General features: G+C 43.9%; 1 protein-coding gene across 2 annotated transcripts in view; it reads right to left on the reverse strand.

Moving 5' to 3' along the window:
• Positions 1-24,594, reverse strand: part of trhde (thyrotropin releasing hormone degrading enzyme) — a 165,642-nt gene that overhangs the window by 38,908 nt on the left and 102,140 nt on the right. For both annotated transcript variants that reach the window (XM_023952251.1, XM_023952252.1), the window contains exons 6-8: positions 7,533-7,646; positions 901-1,038; positions 532-597 (exon numbers count right to left, since the gene is read on the reverse strand). In XM_023952251.1, coding sequence (XP_023808019.1) covers positions 532-597; positions 901-1,038; positions 7,533-7,646 — 318 coding nt within the window. The remainder of the gene's footprint in view (positions 1-531; positions 598-900; positions 1,039-7,532; positions 7,647-24,594) is intronic.

Genomic DNA, 24,594 nt, shown 5'->3' on the forward strand with positions numbered 1-24,594 from the left:
GATTCCTTCCAGGTTCCTCTTTGATTCAAACAGCAGAGAATAAAGACGGCTTTCACTAACGCCGGCGTTTACTTATGTGTGTTTGAATCCACACAGCTGAAGGAGGATCTTTATCCAGGTTAGTTCAGACACAGAAGAGAAAAACGTCACTTTTACAAACATTTCTGCTTCGAATTTGGTTGAAGTTGGTGGTGAGAAGCAGGCCAAGGCGACCAAACTTTGAGAAAAGGGAGCCAGGTTTAGTGAGGTGAAGGTGTACAAGAACGCATTTAACCGAAGTCAACAACTATAAAACATGAACTTTTTTCTTAAGAAGTGAAGGTTTTCCTACTAATTTTAAATTCTTTATATAATTTTTGGTGTTGTCCAGCTGCTTCAGAGTTAAATGTTCAGGCTGAAGACAAGCTGCTCCTCAACTGCTCCTGGTTCTGTTCAGGCAGCGTCTGGAGGTTCTGAAAGCTTTAAACTGAACCATTTTCTGCACAGAAACAGATGAGAACGTCTTTTCCTAAATTCAGAATCAGGACTTACATTCAGCCCTTTTTGGAAGAGCGGTTGTCCCATCACATTAGCCAGCATCCGGATCAGTGCTGCCCCCTGCAGGCACAGAAATACAACACCTTAAATACAAGAACTGAACTGCACCTGGTGCTTCTGTCATTTCCATAGGTCAGTTAATAAAACTGTATGTTGTGAGAAGAATTGCTGATCATCATCAGTGTGAGCTGCAGGTTTGACCCAGTGGTGCTGGAGACCGTGAGGCTTTTGGACAAAGCGGGTCGTTACATTTCTACAGGTAAACCATCACTACATTGAGTGTTTCTGTCTCTTTTCAGGTGAAGCGTCGACACATCGCTGTACCTAAAAGGCTTCAGCCCGACTGGCACAGGAGACTCTGACCTTTTTGTAGGCGATCCAGTCGAAGACTCGGTCGATGTCTGTAGCCCGCTCCACCTCCTGAGAGATGGGATGGGAGGAGCTCAGACCGTCCAGCAGCATCACCTCATGAAGGACATCGGTCAGGAAGCGCTGCTTCTCCTAAAAACACAGAAACACCAACCATGACCTGCTCTGCAGACGGTTCCTGATGGACGTTCTGTCAACATGAAACCCTGGTTCTTTTGACATCAACCAATGAAGGACGAGGAAAAGCAGACGAGTTTGGGCCCAACAAAGAACCTGAAGGACAATTGTGAATTTTGGCCATCAGAGCACAAGATTCTATTTAGATCAACTACAAATCCATCCATCTGTATCCATCCGTATCCATCCATCCATCCATCCATCCATCCATCCATCCATCCATCTGTTCATTCATCCATCCATCCACTCATCCATGCATCCACCCCTCCCTCCCTCCCTTGTCTTCTGCAGATTCACTGGGATGCTGGAGCCTATCCCAGTGATGAACGTAGGATTCAGGACCACAGCAGCTTTGCAATAATATAGCAGAAAAGTGTCAAATTTGAAAGGATTTCTCCAGATATTATACAGGTTCATTTACCCTGAATCAGAGAATTTGACGGATGTTACAACCTTTTGCTAAATACAAAACATGACTAAAGGAAGAAGACGTGGTTACAGATGTTAGTCATGTCCCAGACGACATACTTAAAATATTCTTTCAATGAAGACAACAGAACATTTCATACATCTCTGCAGTCCATAACGTAGATGAAGCCACACATTTCTGAGAATCTAAAAATGTTGCTGTTCATCAAATTCATTAAAAACAGAAACTTGATAAGCCAACAGTTCCACTGTTTGACCAGATGGAGGTTCATTAAATCTGAATCTTGATTGTAAACATTGTAATCCATGGATTAGACAGAGCCGCCCTCCTTCAGTTGTAGCCTGATCCCAGGGGTAAATTAGACAAAGCTCGTTAGAGCTTGACGTGTTTGCAGACATCTAATAAAAATCTGAAGCCGGAGGACAGAAAGATCAGAAAGAATGAAGAAAAGAAGGATTCAGAGACCAAAACAATAGAAGAGACAAAGTGAAGTGTTTTTGGAGGATCGAAGGACGAGCAGATACACTGTGGTGTAGCGGTCAGCACTGTTACCTCACAGCATGAGGGCTCCAGCTCGAGTCTCAACCGGGGCTTTTCTGTGACTCAAGCTTTCTCAAGCTTTCCTGGTGCACATGTGGTTTGCATGTTCTTTTGGTGCATACGTGTGGTTTGCATGTTATTTTGGTGCATACGTGTGGTTTGCATGTTCTTCTGGTGCATATGTGTGTTTTGCATGTTATTTTGGTGCATACGTGTGGTTTGCATGTTCTTTTGGTGCATACGTGTGTTTTGCATGTTATTTTGGTGCATACGTGTGGTTTGCATGTTCTTTTGGTGCATACGTGTGGTTTGCATGTTCTTTTGGTGCATACGTGTGGTTTGCATGTTCTTCTGGTGCATACGTGTGTTTTGCATGTTATTTTGGTGCACGTGTGCTTATTTTCCGGCATTATTTATGCACAGTGAATGAAAAAGCTCTCCCAGTATCTCCTGATGAACCCACAGAGTAACAGAGTAGAAGAAGTCTTTTATTTGTTTTTTTGGACCATTTGGAGCAAACTCAAATGAACGGACAGAAAGAAAAGTGAAAAGATTGAGACCAATAGAGACGTCAGCTCTAATTAAGAGAGGCTTTGAATCAGCTGCAGAGGAGGAGAGGAGGTCCAGCTGGTCATTAGGAACCAGATGGACCAACATGTGGAAGGCCGGCGAGGAGACACAAACAAACAAACAAACCCACACAAACATGCAGATGTCAGTTCAAGGCTCCTCCCCGCTTCTGCCGTGACCTCCACCACGCCGCGCCTGCTCACCATCTGTCCTGCGTCTCCTTCTTTGGAGACGCAGTTTAGCGTGAGAAAACCTCCAACTCGTGTTTCTGCGTGTGACCGTCGCTGTCGTTTATGATAAACACACTGGATGTTTTTGAAGAAAATGGACAAAAAGTTTTTGTTTTACTCGTTTAGCTTCACTGTAACGTAATATTTAATCTGATGTAGTGAAATACATTTCTAATGCATGAAGAAAAACCTGAAATAAAATCATATTGTTCCCGTCACAATGAGGTGAGTTTTGGGTCAGACCTCCAGTGAAACAGCATTTAAACAAACCCTTTTTAGGAAAGTTCAGTCAAATTCAACTCAAAGGAGCAGGAAACCTCACTGCTATTTGAGAAGGAATTGTTCCAAACGAAGGTGAAAACTCATGAGATTCCCTACATTTCTGAATGGAGTGAGTTTCAGGAAAAGACATAACATTTTTTCTTGAATGGAAGGCTGTGAGTTTGAGGCTATGGTTCCACAGAAACAAGCCGATGCTAATTATTGACGAGGCAGAAGATCCCCGGAGAGAACAGATTAGCCTTTACGCATTCATGATTAACACAGTCACTTTGATCAAACCGGAACGCAGATCGGAAGCTGCGGAAGTCATGAGTCAGCATTTCTGCTGCAGATGACTTTCTGCCTTTACACCCAAAGCTGATAATCTGAGATTTCCCAGAGTGCACTGTGACACTCTGACCCTTTACCTCCACACGTGGATGTGAGTCTGGGTGGGATTGGTTCAGTTTAATTTGCCACTTCCTGGCTTCACAGGTAAGCTAACAGGTAAACAGCTATTTCTCTATCCTGTGATAAAAACCTGATTTGCTGTTTCTCCTTCTACATGTCTTCGCTCCACAGATGTTCTTTTCTCGTTAGTCTCTGATGTTGAAGATCCTGGCTGATCTTTGACCAAGGGGGCAAGAACCGGTTTGGTGGTCGGCGGTGGATTGATAGACTAACATGAAAACGATTGCCGTCCTTCCCTGACGCTCTGTGACTCACTGCAGCAGAAACTGCCTGAAAGAATGCAACCCCTCATTAAAAAGACATGATATGTGAGGATCAGGCTGCTGTCATCACTGACTTGTTTCCATTAAAGCGTCCGACAGAGCGGAACGGCAGGAACACGGGTTTGAAAATGCCACGCCGCTCTGATGGGTGGAGGCTGTGAACAACGTCTGCACAAACAAACCATTCAGAAAAACCAAAGTCCAACATCAGCAACTGAGCATGTGCACAGCGGCACCATGGGAGTCTGACGGGAGGAGGAGCAAGAAGAGGGAGGTGGAGAGTTCAGGGGGAGACTTGCAGTTTTTCCTTTGATCTTTCTGCAGCCAAACACGTCACTGATGGGATTTTCTGGATGAAGAAGCAGCAGAAGAAAATTTATTCAGTCTGAGTCAGACAAGACCAAAGGATTCAGGTGATGTGAAGTCAATTGCAAGTGATTGAATCAAGTGATTTCGCTTGAATTCAATTTTGAATGTGATCTCCGGTGATTTTAGATAAGTGAATGAGATTAAAGGTCATTAAATGTCAATTTAGGTGATTTTAGGTAAATTAAGATGTTTCCCGGTGAATTAAGGTGATTTCAGGTCATTTCAGGCGAATTAGGAAGAATTCAGTTTATTTCCAGGGATTTCAGGTGAATTCATGTGAATTAAATTGAATTTAAATTAAGATGATCCCACCTGACCTATAGGAGTTCCTGGTTAAGGAGGATCACTGAGGTTGGAGTTAGATTAAGAAAGTGGGCGGGGCAGTAATGAAACCGAATGGTTGCTATTGGAAACCAGTAAAGACTTTTGATTCTAGAGACAGAAAAATCCCTAAGGACGTTTCTGAAGTCGAGACCTGGAAACCCCGAAGAAAGAACGGTTCCAGTGTTTGTGGTTCTCTGGGAACCGGAATGTTCCAGCACGTGTTCTGGGTCAAACATGGTTCCTGTTTTATTTGCTGCTTTGTTGTGATCGTTGAGGTTTTTACAGAATGTTTCTACATTTATGTGGCCGTAAACAGTTTGACAGAAAAAGGATGAATAATTCTTCAGATTGAAGCTGTTTTAGTCTTTTGGTCAATTTCTTTTTTCCTTTTCTTCTGTTTGAAATGGCTTTTGACAGAGGATTTCTAAAAACACGTTTTTATTCGTTGGCTTAAAGACATTTCTAGAAACCAACCCTCTCCAAGCATGCAGAGCTTTTTAAAGCAAAGAGAAAACAATCGCTTTTTTAATGCCTCTTCCGTCTTTTTTGGCTCCGTTTTCTCAAACTTTTCCACCTTTTTTCATCTGAAATTCTCTGGGGAGGGACTTTCTCTGCGTTGGGGGGCATTAAAGTGACCTGCACTTCTCCTTGGAGGTGTTTGTTGAAGCTGGACGCCCTGCAGAGACCCCCCCTCTCAGCTTGAAAACATCAGAATTGCTCTCTGGAGGTCAGAAATGAGTCACAGCTCCAAGTGGACAAGTAGAAGAGGTTTGGAGTGGGGGGGGTTGATGGTTTTGCAGACTTCATCAGAGTGAAGAACGACAGAGTCCTTCAGCCAAAGGCTCTTGTGTTCCTGAACTCTCAGCAGGAAAAGTGGAGCTGCTTCTTAAAATAATCCAATATTTGGGGTAGAAACAGCAGATTGGGTCTGATTGTGGTTGATGGACGCCCAATTCAGAAAAACCACATCAAAATCTAAGATTTTAAAATAGATTTAATATACAATAGTAATCTTTGGGTTCCCCTTATGCCTATGTTGTTGAGAGTGGGGCAAATAGAAGTGATTTTTTAGTCTTTTTTTTTATAAACATGGACAACAGAAGTGTGAACGTCAAGAGGAAAGAGAGACATAAAATAAAAAGTCTTACTGCGTACAGATCTGACATAAAACCTCTTAACTAAAGCCTCACAAAACCCAATAAAGTAACAATGAGCTACTTTTTTTAAATTCCTTTTTTAAAATAGCCGATTGTGTTTGATAATATTATTATGTTACATTAATTCATATAAAAATGTTCTAAAATTGGTTTGACCATTTCCTTTAGTGAATGTGAAATTGACCAAAAACAAAATCAGTTGTGTTATAAAGTGAAGTTCTGGTCCATGCTGTCATTGGAAAAGCCCAAAATGACGACCAGATCCAGAAGAAATCTGACCAAAATCCTTTTTAACACGATATATCATATTTTCAATGATATTGCTTTTATTTTGCTGTTTAAACAGTTTTGGTTTCTGATGAGCCAGTTTTTAAATCCATGAATGACAGTACGGCTGTACTTTGAGTTCTGATGTGTTTGTCGGAAACTGATCCATTATTTAAACTTTTGATACTTTATCCTTCACTATGAGGATGATAACAGTGTTATGTCTATTTTTTCTAATGAATATAATCTGCATATGTTTTAGATAATTGATCTGCATAGCTATGTTATATCCAAAATAGAGTTTTGTCTATTTTACATAAGTATTAAGTGCTTCATCTTTGTCACGTGATTTATTGATACGTTCGTTTACTTAATGACCTGAAACTGTGTTGGTAGAAGTTATGAACCGCATAATGATGAATCATTTAATGAAAATAGTTACAGTACAACAGGGTGGGATTATATACGTCTGCTTCCTTTCAAGCAATCTTTAATTTAATGTCTAATTATCCTAAATTTGATACGTCTTTCTATGAATGTATAGCTGCTGAATGTAATGTTCTGTGCATTATTCTTGCTTTGATTGGTTGAAATGAAGCATTTCAAATCAATTCAAATGAATAAACAAACAAGTGGAAGCTGTTTCTTCATGGAGGATTTGTTTGTTTGATGATGTCACGCGTATGTCCAAGCAGGAGGTCATACATGTTAGCGGGCCTGGGTTCAGACAGAGGTCGTCTGCTTGCTGCTCTTCTCACTCGGTCAGGTGTGTTCAGCCAATCAGAGTCTGGGATCCTCTGATGCAGCTGATCTGAGTTTTGGACACACCCGTTTTTTTTTTTTTTAGAAACAGACTTTTCTGGAGGGAATGATGGGAAAAAGTTCCAGGTCTGGCTGAAGATTTGCACTGAACCTCCTTCTCTGCCAAAGATCAGCTCACCTCAACCCAGAGACAAATACGATTTTCTCCTTTTGTCTCACATTTCAAACAGAGATTCTCCGCCCGAGCTGCGTTTGGTGTCTGGAGGTTTTTAAACCTTTAAGTCTTATAAAAAAAAAAAAGAAGATAAAAAAAAAGGAAAACAGAGGACTGCCTCCTGGAGCTAAAGCTGTGACTCACCTGAAAGCATCAGAAGGCAGACAAATCCAATTTCATGAGTGAGCAGAATATCTGAGAGGACTTTGTGTTGAAGCAAAAGCCTCATTTCCTGAATGTCAAAAGGATCTGAGAGGCTGCAGCTACCACCAACTGTTTGGCAGTTTCACTGCTGAAAGCAGCCCACGCTCACATCCACACGTGTGACAGATGTGCTATTTGGAGGAGAAAAAAAACATCCGCTTTCAAAAATGAGGCTGTAAAATGTTCTTTTTTGGCATCTTTAAAACTTTCAGGTATTCTAAAAGCTCCAAACATGGAGGGACTCTGGTCTGGAATCTGTTGAGCTTCTAGAAACTTTTCCTAAACCGAACAGCAGAAATTCTCCTTTCGGTTTCAAGAGAGTAAAAATATTGTTTTGATTAAGTTTGAGTTTATTCAAATGAAATGTTTGTCAGAAACTTGACTCACCATGTTCCACTTGGGGAAGAGGAAGTCCGTGCCGACATACTCGAAGAAGTGAGCGAATCCTTCCTTCAGCCAGACGTCCTCCCACCACACCGGCGTCACCAGATCCCCAAACCACTGCAGGGAGACAGAAAGAGCTTCATCCTGAATCCCCTCCTCCTGTTTCACATCACTGTCAGCAGGCAGATGGACCGTCGCGTTTCTCCTGAAGGAGGACCAAGCCCCGCAGGTTTTGGTTTTTCAAGTGGCATTGCGTTAGAGGTGTGGAGTTGTGTGAGGGGTTTACGTTTCCTTTCAAGTTAAGGAAAACTGCAAGTCTTGAGCTACGCTCACACGTGACACGGGTTTGAGAACGCGCTAAACGTGTTCACACTGGACAGGCAGGAAGGGCCTTCTTCCTCCTCTTCTTCTACCATCGCATGTCCACCCCTACAGTTGGGTCAGTCTAGGTGTGAAATGTCTTGGCAGTGTCAATCTGGTGACTCTGGCTCCAGGCGTTTTTCTTTCACAGCTCTATTGCGGTACATGTAAAACACAAACCGCAATTATTCACTTCTCCTCCATGATCAAATTTCAAACGTTTGGTGCTCCCGTAAAATGAAAGGGACGCCATCCATAAGTCACTGCCAAACAGAGCCCCCGATGGGTTGAAGTTCCACTGGTTTACCTTTAAAGGTGCGTTCAATGGCTGCATGTTTTGCGTGCGGTGACGCATGAACGCCAGAGCGCCGCCACAGTCCAGTGTGAAGACTGTCTGCTAAAAGCGTGTTCAAGAACCCCCTGTGTGAACGTAGCCTTAAGAAAGAAATCCGTCTGCAAATGTCCGTGAAATGAGCTGCTTTCCCACAAACCAGAGAAAATGCCCTGAAGTCTTTGTTCCTGAGAGGATATATCTAGAACTCGATGCATCATTAGAGTCATTGCGTTCTTTACTGGGAGGTGTCAGCGCTCCGCTGCCTCATCCTGAGGTCACTCGTCATCACTGACGACTAAACAAACACGAGGCAGAAATCAGCTGCAGAAAACAGGCAGGTGGAGTTTCAAAGCGATCACAGGTTGCAGGGTGGTGTCTGTCTGATTAACACGGTTACCATCCAGCCCCCCCTCCACGCTCCGCTGCAGCAGAGGTGCAGCACCTCCACCACCTGCCAGTCTGATAATAGGCCTGGCGTGCTGCCTGCTCCTCTCTGAAGTGGGTATCCTCTGCAGCAGAAACAGAGAAGCTTCTCCGTTTTTTCCACACGGTCTGTGTTGGTTTAACTGACGTGGTTCCTAAAGAGGAGCTGCTGCTGCTGCTGCTGCTGCTGCTGCTGCTGCTGCTGTGCAGCCTCTCTGATTAAATGCTGAATCTTTTCAAATGTCAGCGTGAGCTGCTTTTCGTCCTGCAGAGGAAAACTGAGAGGAACTCTTAGAGTTTGACTAAAAAGAGGTGGATCCTCCAAACATTCTCATTCGGGGTGCGTTGCCTGGAAACAGCAGGGGTCCACATGTAACCCTCCACCAACAGCAAAGTTCAGTCCATCAGAGGTTTTTCTACTCCTCCAGCGTTTTGCCCCGAAGAGACTCCAGAAAGATCCAGTCAGCGGGTTCAGGGTTCATGTGATTCACTGAGACGACTGCAAACACCCCCTGACAGTAGGTGGCAGCGCAGGAGCTCCTGCTGGAGCGGTGAACTGATGCTAACGTCTGTAGCTTCAGTCCAGACTCCTCCATGTTTCCTGGACAGGAACCAGATTTGTATTAAAAACCTGGCTGCACTCTATGACACATACAGACACATACAGCAGTCCCTCCATAAATCCTGGTCCCCCTTTTGCGATCTCACCTTTTTTTCCACACTACATTATGTTCCCCCACCTGATTGGCTGTAAACCGTTATCAATCTCTGGGCAGATTGACGAACAAAGATGTGATCACAATTCCATAATACTGAAGTCATTTTTCTAAGAAGGTCTGAACTTAGTTTCAACAGAGAAAAGTGGGAAAATGTTCATGTCTGTCTGTGAAAAGTGGATCATGTGTGTAGTGAGGAATGTTACAGCCTTAAAGACAGACTCCAATGAACATAGTGTTTTTAAAAACGTGATGATGGAGGACATCAAGATAATTAAGCTTTAGTCTTTATTTCTGAGTATTTATTCAAGTCGTTAAAAATCAGGATAAAATGTTTGACAAAGATTAAAGTATTTATGACGTAGAAAAAAAGCTGATTCATCCACCTGTATCCGGGAACGGCGCAAGCAGATGGACGGTACTGAGAAGACGCCGCAGAAAAAAGGAGCTAACCATGTCCGGGTGGAGGCGCAAAGAAAGCGAGCGAGGAATTAGAAGAACTGGTTTGGACGCAGATTATTGAGAAAGGTGGGCGTGTCTCCAGGAAAATGATCCGCATGAAAGCCAGGAGGATTTTTGTTGTGAGATTGATGCTTCAAAGAGAAAAGAAACGTTCCCAACCAGAGCTAATCAGGACATAACACAATGTTCTCATCATTGTCTGATGAAGGCCAGGCACATTTTTGGAACCGATGCTACGTTAAACTGAGGTTTTGGAAGAAGTCTGCGTAGAAAAAGGCAGAAACTTCCATAATTGAGACAAACGTTTCTTAAACAGGCCTGACATCCAGACTGAGCGTCATCTGAGGCTACGACTCTGTTAGGATGTTGGGGAATCAATAATTCATTGCAGCCAAAGCACAAAACTGGAGAAGTGGATCTGTGGTGAAACCAGCTTCAGGACCTGACGTGGTGCGACGGTCCGTCCCAGCATGCCTCTGCTGCGACTGGCAGGTTCCCCTGTGGGTCGACTCAGCGCGCTCAGGCTGCCTCATCGATACCTTCACGCCAGCTGAGAGCTCGCCCTCACTTCTAAACTCATTTCTGATAGTCCTAAAATATTTAGAGATCTTTTTACATAAATAAGGCATGGTGGAACATCAACTGAATACCTGAGACGAACAACAACAAGCTGTTCATGCATAAGTCAGAGCTTCTCCTCCTTCACTTCGTCTGGTTTTTATTCATTCATGAGATCAGGACTCGGTAGTGGTCTAGTCCTTCAGAATTACCTGAGCTGCCATTGATCCAAATCCAGTCACAGAGAAGTGAAAATGCTCAAATGCAGATCTGTCCTCCCCCACATTACAGCTGCTACAAGGAGTCTGGTCATTTCTGTAATACGGCGTGACCCTTCCTCAGCCGTCAGGAGGATCTGCGAGGCGTTCCTGTGAAGCTTCCAAGGCCAGATCCTCCGCGTCTGAATCCAAACTCCTTCCTCATTTGTTCACATTCCCAAACATTTTGCTCCGAATTCTTGAAATTCTACTGCCATCCTGCCTGGAATAAGGAAAGGCTTTGTTGTTTTGCTAATAATAGATATCAAGAGGACATGAATATTTTAAATTTTGTTTTGGAGAAAAAACTGCAGAATCGGAAAACTTCCAGGGTGGGCTGTTTCAGAGGCTCTGCTCTTCTTCACCACGGTTCCTCCTCAAAGCTGAACTGTAACAAACATCATCAGGAAGCTGCAGGATATCAAGGCGTTTCTCGATTATTCTCCACTTTTTTTCGTAAAACAAAAACAAGTTTGGGGTAAAAGTGAAGCTCAAAGATCTTCCTCTTTGTTTGCAGGCTGGGATTCAAACCCGCCACCCGTGGAGGCTGGCCATCCGTCCAGCTGGCGGCCCACACTCAGGTCAGTGGAGCGTCCCTGAAGTCCCCACTGTCCAACAGCAGGCTCCAGGTGAGGTTCTATGGAGGTTCTCCAAGCAGATGTGGGTTCTGCTGTGGGAACGATGCTGGGAGGTAAAAGCGGCGGGGGGCCGGAGGAAGGCTGGAACGGCTCAGCCGGCATCTGTCCCAGCAGGATCTTCAGCCTCTGTTACCCCTGCAGAGGCATCAGAGGGACAACAGCTCCACGAAAGGCAAATCCTGAACTGAAGGACCACAATTCTCCTTTCTTTCTGCGCCTTTGAGCAAACATTTGACCCCCCGCCCCAAACTGAAAAACTCACAGACGTTTGTGCACATCTGGATCACAGTGAACATGGATTTATGACATCACAGCAGGAAAAGCATCAAAATCTCCTGTGGTGTGATGGAGACATCCAAAGAAAGTTTCAAATTTATTATGGGATGGCCACAGCCCCTCCAGTTTGGAGGTCAGTTTGTGAAAAAGTGGGAAATTTGGCAATTTGCCCTTTGCCCTTTGTCCCAGCAATCCCTATAAGGTTTCACCCACACGCCACCAGCTCAGGTCTACGACCACAACCTAAGTTTTATTGACCTTTGACCTTGGGAATAGGCCGCCATCTTGAAATAAAAACATAAATCTCCTTTACTGCCTTCTACAAATGTAAACTCCTAGGAATTTCTATGTATCGCCTCTTAACTTCCTGAGCGTCATTGGGAAGCTACTTAGAAAAAAAACGGTGTTTTAACATTTTGTAGATTTCGAACAATGTTAGCTTCAGAGAAAAGTTCATCACTCCCACGTGACCAAAAAATAAAATGGTTGCTATGGTGATAAAACCAACAGTTAAGCTGAGTGAGAGGTGTGTAGCAGCCCCATAACCAGCGGGGGGTGGGCGGTCTATGCGAGACTGATTTCTCCAACAGTGATGTCAGGTCACGTATGAAGTGTCATGAAATTCTCCAACTTTAAAACCAGAAAATCTTGGACTGAAAAGTTCCGTCCATCTCGTCCATGTCGCTCATCCAGGATTGGGGGAGAAGTCTTAGCGAAGATGCCCAGAATTCCCTCTCCCCGGCCACTTCCTCCAGCTCCTCTGAAGGGCCACTCCTCCCACCCAGAGAGGACAAACTACCCTCCTCCGGTCAAGCACCATGGCCCCAGACTTCGAGGTGCTGACCCCCATCCCAGCCACAAACCGCTCCAGTGCGGGCTGGAGGTCCTGGCTCTATGAAACCAACAGGACAACATCATCTGCAAAGAGCTTTAAATTCATTCATTTAACTTGAACTCCAATGAAGATTAAGGTTTTTTACTTTAAGGTAAAAAAAGTGCTGGAAGATTGAGGATAGAAAAGAGACTTCAGGCTGGAGATCCTCTGTGGATCACTCTGAACCAAGATCACCGTCATCTTTCGCATCTTTCGTCAGAAGCTTGTTTCTGCTGAAATTCTCTCTCCTGTTGGTGTTGGACGTCTCCTTCCTGCATTGTCAGCCTCAGCAGTCCTTTCTCTCCTCTCCCTCTCAGTAACCCCCCCCCCCCCCCCCATATATGGCACATGTGCAACCATGGTAACAGCGGAGCCATGGCAACCTTATTCCGCATCCCCAGCAGAAAGCGTCGACCCACTGGGGGCGGTTTTTTGTGTTTTAATGAGGCTGAAACGGCAGGAGAGTCGACTGAGCTAATTAAGACGAGCCGCAGAAAAACCAAAGTTGTCATTTGGAATTACCAGGAAGGAAAGTATGAAGGATTAGCAGTTTCCACGGCGCCTGTCACCAAGAATGTGACGACGTCCTCACTCCAAAACTGTGTAGTACGTCTTATTCATTAATGAGAAGTTCCTGAAAGTATCAAAAGTCCAATTCCTTTCAGCGGGAACCAAGGGGAACGGTCATGTTTAATGGAGGAGCAGTTCAGCAGTACTTTGTCAAACAGGAGGAAAATCAAAGTGCTGAAAAGTGATTTTACAGCGGAGCGTGGGCACATCCTTTGATCTGAGCATTTACAAAAATAACCCGTGTGAGAAAAATCAAGAGTCCGGATTCCAGGTTTGATTCTCACTCATCTCAGGTGAGAAGAAGAATACAAATCCAGTTCTTTTCCTTGGCATTCCAGCGTCATGTTTGAGGCGGTTCACTCAGAGGATGATGCCTGTTCAACTTTATTGGTATGAAAAAGTGCTTTTAGCCATGCTTTCTGCGGTTGATCGTCTTTGAAAGCTGGAGTTGCTGCATTTTTCTGGAGCGAATCCTTTCTGTTGCTGCTCCATCAGAGTCACAGCCTTCCTTCTTCATAAACTAAGACATGGTTCCTCATCTTCACATCAATAATCTGTGTTCTCTGGCTGAGAGGAGAACGCTTTAGATCATTTACAAATATAAGTCTTTATGATCCGTGTTTACATGAAACGTTCTTAGATAGAAGGGATTTTCTCTAAAAGTCTTTGTTCCGGTAAGACAGTAAGATAATAATTAGTCATGTGAGAAAGTTCTGTGACTTCAGAACATCTTTGATCAGATGTGAGCGTTCCTCCATTAAAAAATAAGAACAAGGACTTTCTCCCATAACTGTTGTTGCAGCATGATGAGTTTTCATGACTATCAGTGTAACCATTCATTACTTCCTGAGAGACGGTTGATTTTTTTCCAATCACCTTTCCCCGGAGCGCTGCAGCCGTCTCTGTCGGCAGCAGGAGAGCGGCGTTCTCATGTGGAAATGCCTTTGTAGATCAGAGCAACAGACACTTACTGTTAGTTTTAAACATTAATTGGTTGAACGCTATATCATTGTTTTCCTGTTTCTCTTTCTTTAGTATCTTCCTCCATGTTTTGGTGCTTAACTCTTAATTCAATGTTTCAGCTATTTCAATCATTCATCTACTCAAATGTTCAGCTCTTTCAGTTTTTTCCAGCTGTGACTTTTGGTCCTTCAAATCCTTGGACTTTTCAAGATTTTCCAGGATTTCTGCCTCCATTGAAACACATGGGGAATCCTTGGTGCAGGAGGTCGCTGGTTCGATACCCGGCTCTGGCTTTCACAAACATGTCTTTTTTGTTATCGTGCTGTTTTCACTTTATTTATGGTCAACTTTGATCATCTCTATAAATATTCATTTTTTGCCATTTAGTACCTTTTAAGTTTCATTTTCATTCAACCCTGCATGTTCTTCTGGACATGCAGCTCCTTCTAGTTAAAAGAGTTTTTTTTTTCCGAAGTCTGAATCTCCACATCTAACTAAGTTTACCGAGCTGCTCAAACCGCTGCGCTTTACTTCAGTAAAATGCTGTGATCCTTTCATGAGGTTGAAATATACAGCACTGATAAAAATATTTTAAAAATCAAAATCCAATCCTGATCTAGAGACAACATCTGATTTCAACAGAGTAAGACTACGTGATCGGGCCTGATTTCTGATCACGTGATCGGATCGGAACAACCCAAGTTATTATTGGATCTCTAACTCAACGTGGTGGTGAGAAGAAAAACTGATCCATCCTCAGGGGAAGTTCACTTAGTGTTCAAAGCTCAGTTCCAACAGTTACTTACAGGTGGATTCTGTCTGTCTGCGGGTGAAAAAACGATCAAACCTGTACGAGACCTGCAGGTGGCCCACATGAAATATCAAGACCACAGAGAGAAAATGTTCATCTGCATCTTTTCTACCGGCCTGCTGGGGGCGACGAGTCAGATGAACATTTAAACAACATGCAAGGAAAGGTAAGGGAGGAGTAGGTGAGACAAAGGCGTGACGTACAGATTTACCCTTAACCCTTAAGATATTTGTCCACTTTTGGGACATTGCCTCTTCTACAGCCAAAGTCACATTGTGCTTTCTCTTTCAGGTGAACTGATGTTAAAAAAAAAGACTTCAGCTGGACAAAATGGTGGTGGTGTGCGCGGTGGGGCCTGATCTAGAGACAGAAAAATAGAAAACAGATTGAGGCTCAGAAGAAGAGCGTTTGAGCACTTAAACCCGACTGACACAACAAGCAGTTTTCCCTCCACACTCATTCAGCTTCAGTTTTGGTCAAAGAGCCTGTGGTTCTCTAAACAGATCTCCTCTCTTTCAGTCTGAGGTTTCTTGGTTGTTCCAAGATTTCCTGAACTGGAATGACGGCAGATCTTCAGCTACTGGGATCCTATTTAGTGGAATCAACTCCCTGGTGGGGTTTGAACAGAGCCCGGTTTGGTTTTTCTCCTGCTGAGGCTCGTGTTAAGCTCCTGGTTCCACCACATCAACCTCTCAATCCCAAACAGGAAATAGAAATCAGATCTACAGAAGCAATGTGGGACGGCCAGCAGGAAAAGCCTCAGATCTTCACATCCGATGACGTTTAAGTGTCAATAATCTGACGAGTTTTCCTCTGCGCTGCATTTATGTACAAAGAGCAAATGCTGGACATCAAACAATGGAACCGTCGCTGCACCCAAACCTCTGCTACCTTCATAAACAATTCCAGCTAATTAAGTGCAGCCTCTTAACGAGAGAAAACACACAATCCCTTATGTTTTCTTAATTTGTCTCAAAGCCACCACCTTCACTCCTTCCTCTGTCTTTATTTCTGTCTGAGAACAAAGCCGATCTTTGCCTTTGATCATCGCCTCCTTCCTCTCCTCCCTCGTCTGGCCACCGCTGATAAATATTCATCCTTTTATGTCGGTCGAGCCTCTGACTCCAGATTCTGTCTGCATGGAGGTCTTTGCAGGTCTGAATGCAGCAACATGAAAGAAGTCTCTGTTATTGAGACGGAGTCGGATCTGTGACCATCAGCCAGCTGAGGAAATGAATGTGGTCCGTCTACAGACATGGACACACAACACCCATCATCTCTGACACCACCCAAAGGATTCAGAACCCCAGGAATCAAACCCAAAGTAAGTCAGAATCCAGTTTGTCCCGCCCACCCCAACAAGGTTTCTAAAATGGCTGACAAAAGCTGGAGTCAGGGCTTCTGACCAGAGGTTGACCACTCCACCTCTGAACACAGCCGCCCTGAACATGATTTGCACGTCCACCGCCTCTGTTTTGACGTGCCACAAATTCGGTGTTTGACACTTGTCTAAAAGGGTTTTCATAAACATGACGCTCCCACCGTGGGTGGGAGGAGCTACCATCAGCGCTACATCATTGAAGACGCGGGTGATGTCGGGAAATCGGTGATCTGGTCTCCGTGTCTGGGTTCATGACATCATTCAGAGACTCTCCAAGTACAATGATTTTCATCATTATCTTCACCATCTGCAGGAGCTGCATCTGAATGACGGCCGCTTTCAGCCGTACCTCCATCTCACTATGATCCAGTATGACAATAAAAAATGAAAAATAAGAATAAAATTAAAGGATTTCTGTCTCAGTAGAAATAAGAAAAATATCACAAAGTTCAGGAAGAGAAATGATCAGGCAATGATCAGATTCTCCTCCGTGTTGGTTTGGGACTCCACGCCATAAACACGTCACAGACATGAGCTGAGTTCCTGATTGGTTGATGTCAATTCTTTGCCAAAGTTCAGCAATTTGAACTCTAGAAACTGTTCCAAACGTTACGCCACCACACCACTGATTGTTTCTGTACATTGACTTAACACTGAAAGTGGACGATCCTGCCAACCTGAGCTTAGGTTGGACTTTTAACATAAAAGTCCTAAAAACTCCATTAAATAACTACACTGATGGGTACTTGAGGGTTTGCATAACGTTGGTTAAGTGGATGCTTAGGCTTTGGAGTTTCCCCGCAGAGTCTGAATCTTGTGGGACATCTCCACCGGTAGACGTGGATCAGGTGAACAAACCGCCTTGATTGTCCGTGTAGAGTCTTTTTTTGGAGACCCATCCGCCTCCCTGTGGTCTGTCACAGTTTCATTACAGGAAACTGAATAAGGTTCATTTCATCAGTGTGAGTCAAAAGCATCGTTGCCATTTGGAGTCGGTTCATGTTGATCAGATGCCTGAGCTCAGCTCTGTTGGAGGAATCCTCTGAACATTTTCCTTTATCGCCTCTTTGTATCAAAGTGATAGGAAGCAGTTTGTTTTTACCAAACTGCCCTTTGGCAGGGCTGCATGGGCCGTTAGTGGCTTTATTGCTTTCGCCTCAAGTATTTTTGGGGTAATTCTGTTTTGGCTAATGTACCTTCTGCTAAAAGATAAAATCAGATTTTTACAACCTCCATTTTTCATCTGGCATTTTGCTGCCAGACCTCAGAAATGTGAGCGTGTGCTGCTTGAGTTTGGCTCAGAGAGAAAACTCTCATTCAAACCAACATGTTTCAGTCGTTTGGGCTGAAGACAGAACGGCTGAAAAAACAAGTCGTTCCCCGTAAAGTCTGACGACACTCTGGTCTGAACGGTTATGGCTCGGATTGTGTCGCTTCACTCCAGCAGCTCCAAACGTCCCTGTTTGCAGTGAAAGCATCAGGTGAGTTCTGGAGGAACGAAGCTGTGAAGACATCGGTTCCTCTCTCCAACCCTGCTTCCCTGAACTCCCAGTAATTCCCGCGTGGGCGTTATTAAACATGCTTTACAAAGCCTGCTGGAAAACTCAGCCGCAGCTTTGATTAAGCGAACAGATCGGCGTATTTCTACCAGTCTGTGTGGGTTCTGTCAATTAAAAAAAACAGAAGAAAAGAAAAAAAATCAATCAGAGAAAACGCTCAGAGGCAGAAGACGCAGCCTCAGCTTAAACCTGTGACAACTCTGAGGTTCATTAGGTTTAATCCGCCGTATCATTAGTCTCTGACACCTTTACATTGTGATGAAGAAGGAAAAAAGTCCATGTGAGGTTATTAGGTCTACTTTCATGGTGTTTACTTAACATCACTAAATCCACAAGAGAAACATGCAACTTTAAACATAAATGTTCTAAAGTTACTGAAAAACAAACAAACAGATGAAATGAAATTAAAATAAATCGGATTATAGATGACAAAATCCAGGGATTGAAACCGTCTCCACCAGGAACCAAGTCAAACTAAAGATGGGTTTGTGTTTCGGGCTGGCCGATAAAACTCTGATATCTCGTGATAGAACTTTTTCTCGATAGACAGATGAGTCTATGAGGATATAGTTTGAAAGTAAGGCTTGACATTTGCCAGCATTTCATGCTCTTTGGCGTGTAAAGGTTAGAGGGTTAGTCCACACGTGGCGAGTAAACCTAGGCATAAACTAAGTCATGTTTATTTGCTCTCCTTTTGGTGAGAAATGCAACAAGATTAATTCATAGGACAATGAAAAAATAAATCACAAATAAATCGCAAATTTACCGTTATCGCGATATCAAGCTGTGCAATATGCATTTAGCAAAAGTCCGCCAAAACGGCGATAAATGGTTACGTTAAATATGCCAAAACAATCTTATGGCAGCTTGAAGTATTTAATGAATATAATAAATCTTTTTATGTATTTGACCAATCGAATGGACCCTTTACATTGTTAACCAATCAGATGGCGTCCTTTGATGTTTGAGGGTCATTTGGAGTGTAATTTAAGTTTTGTTGACTTTTATGTAAACTGTGAAATGGAAATGAGGCATTTAGATGTTTTGCTATTTGTTTATGCAATGCAAGTTATATCATCATTGAAATATTGATCACTGATATTACAGGCATATCGTGCAGCCGTAATAAAAACGTTTTTTTCTAAACATAAAACTAACATTGAATCCTTTGTGTTTTAGCAGCGTCTTTGTAACATTTCAGAGCCGGTGTTGCACCAACAACTGTGACCCGTCACCTCCCGCCCCCGTTCAACACTTCCTCTCAGCGTTAGCGTGTTCCAGCGCACACGCTCTGCAGCCGACACACCACCAGATCACAGGAGGGGGGTCGGCCGCCCAGCACACACGTGTGCAAACACACACGGGCTGCTTGGTTATGGTCTGTTAATTAGCCACACGCGCCCACACACAGCTAAATATAACGGCAGTCCTCTCACGCACAGCTATTGATCAAACCTCTCTGTCCTTCTGCTCTGAAGCGGCGAGGGAGATTCAAGGCGGAGAGGAAAAGATTTCCGCCGCCGTCGAAGGTCTGATCTGGTTTTCAAGTAAACAAGGAGCGGAGATTCTGCACATTTCCATCCGTACAGATCTGATGGTTGGGTCCGAACAACGATGGGGAGTGATGCCAACATCACACCCTCACACACAGAATGACTTCCTGTCTTTACAGCAGTGAAATCTGGTTCTTTGATTTCATTTCAAATAGGTCTTTTATTTTGGTAGATTTGTTTCTGTCTGCAGCAAACGTTTGCAGGTTATTAAACTTTGTCTTTACTTTTCTGTGTCGACTCAGCTGTAGATGATCAGCCTGTCAGACCCATCCAAAAGATGCACCCAGGGGACCAGAGACCCTAAAAACTGGAAGCAGCAATTTGGATTATACCATCTGCTGAACAGTGTAGGGGGGGGGGGGGGGGGGGGGGGGGGGTCCAGCTTTTGCTTTCACAAATGTGGTTATTGAAGGAAGTAATAAAGATTTGTGTTCATGTGTTTATTCCTTTAGCTTTCCACTTAAAAACCAACTTTAGAGTTTATGATTTGTCCGTTTCCTGCAGTATTTGTGGGTCAGATTGTTTTCTTTTGCTTTTTTTACCCGATGTCCTTGTTAGCCGGCTGGGTCTTGGACCCTCTATTAAATTTGAATCAGGGTGGGCCTGCATTAGAGGTTCTGTAAGGAACAACACAAACTACACTTCATTCAAGGCCTGGTTTTCTCTTTCTGCACACACAATATATCTAAAAAACACTAAACCAACGAAACAAAAGAGGCTTCTTAAACATAAAAAGAAGAATTTCCACACATTTGTGATGCAGAGTCCAGTTTGGGAACAGCCACAGACTACAGTGACTTACTTTGCAAAGCCTCAATTTGTTTCTATCAGCTAAATTTAAGGCCACTTACAGCAGAAGTAAAGGCCCACTTAGCAGCCGCGGCAGAACAAGGTTTAAACACAAAGCCCTCCTTTGGCGTCAACCAGGCAGACTGGACCTTTCTCCTCAGGTCAGACATAATTTACGCAACAGTTCATGTTCGGAGGTCCGTTCTCATTGGCTCCTCCTTTTGATACAAACTGTAAAGTCAGAGGAACAGAGTTTGGATCAAAAATTAAAGAGAAAAAAATTACAAGATCATGATGAGGTTTTAAAGCCCCACTCCAATGAAAATGGTTTTTAACATGTTCTTGATGCATTTTTCTGCTGATGGAGGACACTTATGAAATAATGTTTCCTAAATTAAATAATCACTTTCTGAGTATTTCTTTATTCAAATCGTGATAAATCAGAGGCTGTTGGAAAAAGCTCTCAGTTGTGATGCAACTGAAATGGGCGGGGCCACAGTCTTCCTGCTCCGCCCCTTTCTGATGCATCTGCCTGCAGACAAACAGATCCATGAACGTCTTTGTGTTCCTGGACTGAGCTGGAATCTGGATCAGAACAGGACGTCTGGATGGATCTGATGTTGTGTTGACGTTGTGTTGACAAGACGTCCACTGCTGTTTCCATGGAGAACATTTGTGGCCTCAGACGAGGCGTCGGCTCAAACAGGTTATTCATCCGTTTAGACATCCCAGAATGAGTTCAGACGGAGAGTCAAGAGGGTCAAGAAGGATCAGAGGCTTGGAGAAGAAAAAAACACACAACTCACCTAAAGGGTTAAGGAGCACAACACAAACATCAACTCATCAGACATGAGTTGATGTTTGTATGTGTGTGTGTCTCTCTGTGTACATGTGCTTCAGTGTGTCTGTGTGTGCCTGGGTGTGTCTGCAGGTGTGTACCTATGTGTTTCATTGTGTTTTATTGTGTCTGTTTGATTGTTTGTTTCTTTGAGTGTGTTTGTGTGTAAGTGCTTTGTTGTGTGTGTGTCTTCACTGCAGTCACTGTGATTCTGTTCTAACCGAGCAGATAAACACAGAAACATCCTTTCAAGTGAGTTTTAAACATAAATATTGGGATTGTATTAAATGTGTGTATCTTCCTGACCTGAACTGTGGTCTGAACAGAACGAACCTGCAGACACTCAGAACCTGAAACGTCTCCGCTCTGATCTCACATCATATGTGTGCAGCTCGTTCTCTTTCAGTCCTTCTCTAACCTGAGGATTTTTCCGGCTGTTGTGTTTGAGTTCACAGATTTCTGTGAGTCCGGTTCTCTTTTCTCGTTGGCCTCAGATTCTTTGATTTGAACAACTTGATGAAAATGCAGAAGATGTGTGTTTACAGGAGAGGAAGAGAATAATAAACACATGAGGGATTTCTGAAATAAAAATTACAGCTAAGAAAGGCAGTAATTGGACTCTGGGCTCCTCCTGGTTCCAGGTGAAGCAGAGAGGAAGCGGAGCGGTCTTCTCTGACAGGACGGAGCAGAGGATGAAGACTCCCACTGATTGTTTCCTGAAGGCTGTGGAGCGGATGATTGATGCCGCCGTCCTCCCGCTACGCGCCAGCATCGATCTCCCGTCTCTGGACTGGAGGAAGAGTCCGTCAGTCACGGCAGGTCTTCTCGGTCCGGCTGGAAGCAGCTGAAGCTCCGGTGAGTGAAGGGGGGGCGCCCGTCAGGATGCTAACATGGGCCAGATTACACGCAGCGCTAATTCCTCTGCATATGGAGGATGAATGTGTGAGACATCAGCAGATGAAGAGCAGAAATCTGTTTTCCTGAATCTCATCCCAGAGTTTGTTTCCTTTTAATTAACAGCAGCTGATTGGAGTAAACACACAGCATCTTCTGGCAGTGTGGGAGTCTGTGTGTGTATTTGTGTGAGCTAATCACTTCAACCACTCAGCGGGGATCTATGAGACGCTCAGCACCAGCGCCTGATGGCGAGCTCTGACTTGGTTCTACCCGTCAGTCCTCCTGCTGCTGCAGAGGTTCCTCGTGGATCCTGAGGCCAGAATCTGCTCTGAACAAACATCCACCTGAGGTCTGGAGACCAACCAGCACAGATCCCTGACAGAGGACTTTTCCAGAGCTTGACAACCGTCTGAGGTCATGAAACAGAATCCAAGGTGGATCTGCTGCTGCATTTGGGAGACCTGCAATCCTTGATGAGTTCTTGAACTCTTGGTTCTCTGCTCTTCACAGTTTCCTCCATGTTTGGATGATGAATCCGTACGACAGCATCACCTGTACGTCATAGGTGCGCGTAACTTCCGTTAGCCTTACGCAAAGTCGCGACACACCTACCACACATGCAAGACGATGATAAGTTCTACTTTCATGACGTCCCTTGATGTGCCGTACGACTTCAAGGGACCCGTAGAGAATCCTCTCTACGACCCAAACAACCCAAAAACCCCAGCACCTGTACAGATCAACCGCCTGTACGGATGCATTAGGCTGAAGTTTTCATCATTCGTCGTTATTTCATAAATTCATTTATATAAGGCGCACTTTATCATCTGGAGCAATTTATATAGGAATCAATTCTGGTCAATTCAAAGCGATTTTGAGACGAACTTTCAAAAATGTTTGGTTAGGTGTTATTTATATTTAAGCATCTTTGTTTGCCTTTTAAAGTGCTTTTCAAATAAAAAATGCTAGTATTATTATTGTAAATACTCAAAAACAGATAATGTGTAGCGGTGTCTTACTTTTTTATTCGTGCTACGTTCACACCGGGAAAGTCTATGTAAGCGCATTTCTGCGCGTTTCGGGCTTCTGCGTTCCAAACTGTCGCATTCACATGTTTTTTTTTAAATCATATTCATACAAAACACACGATGAACCTTGTTTAACTTTGACCAATCAGGGAACTGGATTTGGTAGTGATGCAAGGATGGCGTTTTTAAAACACGGAAGTGCCTGTTTGAAAGTTGATCATGAAGGTGAAATCAATAATTGCCGTTTGTGTCCGGCTGGAATTATACGATACCAAGTCCTTTAAATGTCGGAGTATAGCTGTGAAGGAAAAGCCTGGAGCTTTGACATTCTGCACTGAGCCTCTACAGCAGGGGTCGGGAACCTATGGCTCGCGAGCCATATATGGCTCTTTTGATGGTCACATGTGGCTCGCAGACAAATCTTTAATTATACTTTTTTTTTCATTAGACCAGTCCTTCTCGGGCGCGATGCGATGCCAGAGGCGCGCAGTAGTGGCAGTGCTTAGAGAGAGAAATCTGCGCCAGCATTATCAGTTTACTATTATCTATTATTTCACAGAGTTTGTACCAGCTGGAAACCTGTGAATTGACGTGCCTAAAACTGCGCGCTCCCGTCTCTGAGAAAGAGCGCGCAGATGCGGGGACGGGATGTGTGAGGAAGAAAGCAGAGGGTGGGGCTGAGGTGTTGTGGGGACCGGCAGCAGGTGAATCGCGCAGGGATTGTAAAAACGTAAAACCCGCTGCCTGTCACTCACTGCAGCGTGTGAGTGTGTGTTTGGCTCCCCGTCTGCATGTGAGCAGTCTTTCTCACATCTACAGAACATTCAGACCTAAGATCACGTTAAAGTCTCAACGCCTGCATGAAGCAGAAACTCACCACGGATCAACCAGACTAGACCATCAGCAAAACTACCACGAGAAATACTCATCATTTATTAGAAACAGCATAACGATGTTATTAAAAAGAATCCACAGACTTATTGTACTTTAAAAATGTTGAAATTAAATCAAATGCACACATTCATTTGTATATTTAGTTTTAAACAAATTGTCGCGGACTGAGTTGGATGGCTGTTGGGTCGCGTTAAAAGTTCTGGAGTTCATTGAACGCGTCAAGCAGAGATCTGATTGGCTCTCAGTTCTGTCGCTCAGCCTGTTGTTAGGTAGTTTGGACCAATGGGGTTCAGCTATGGGCCGAATAAGGGAAATGGGAGGGCTGGAACGGGAGGGGGGAATATAAAGTTGGGAGAAGCGCTCTCTTCTCGGCGGGAGAGATTCAGGAGTTGCTGAATTAATTGTACGGCGTTTGCTGCGGTCTGCAGTAACCAGAATAAAGAACTTTAAAAGAGGTTAAGTCTCCGTGCCTCAGTGTGGGGAAGGGACACTACATTATTGTATGGCTCTTTCGAAATTACATTTCAAAATATGTGGCATTTATGGCTCTCTTGGCCAAAAAGGTTCCCGACCCCTGCTCTACAGTATCGGGAGTGACAATGAGTTGAACACGCGTTCAAGAGGCTGCATTTAGCAGGTTCTTCAACACGAGTTAACACGATCACAGTACCGTTTGTTTCAGCTGTATTCGTATGTTTTTTTACAGGAGGCAAACAAAGTTGGGAGGAAGTCATTAGGAATACGCTAACGTAGCTAACGCAGCTGATGTAGTGGTGCTGAACTGTTTTTTTTTTTTTACATTTTTAGGTACAGGTTTGGGAATTAGCGTAGTCAAAGTTATGTTTGTTTGAAATGTATCGGTCTATTTTTTATGTGTGGCAAAC

The sequence above is a fragment of the Oryzias latipes genome, chromosome 23, assembly GCF_002234675.1.
Source record: "Oryzias latipes chromosome 23, ASM223467v1".
Taxonomy (NCBI): domain Eukaryota; kingdom Metazoa; phylum Chordata; class Actinopteri; order Beloniformes; family Adrianichthyidae; genus Oryzias; species Oryzias latipes.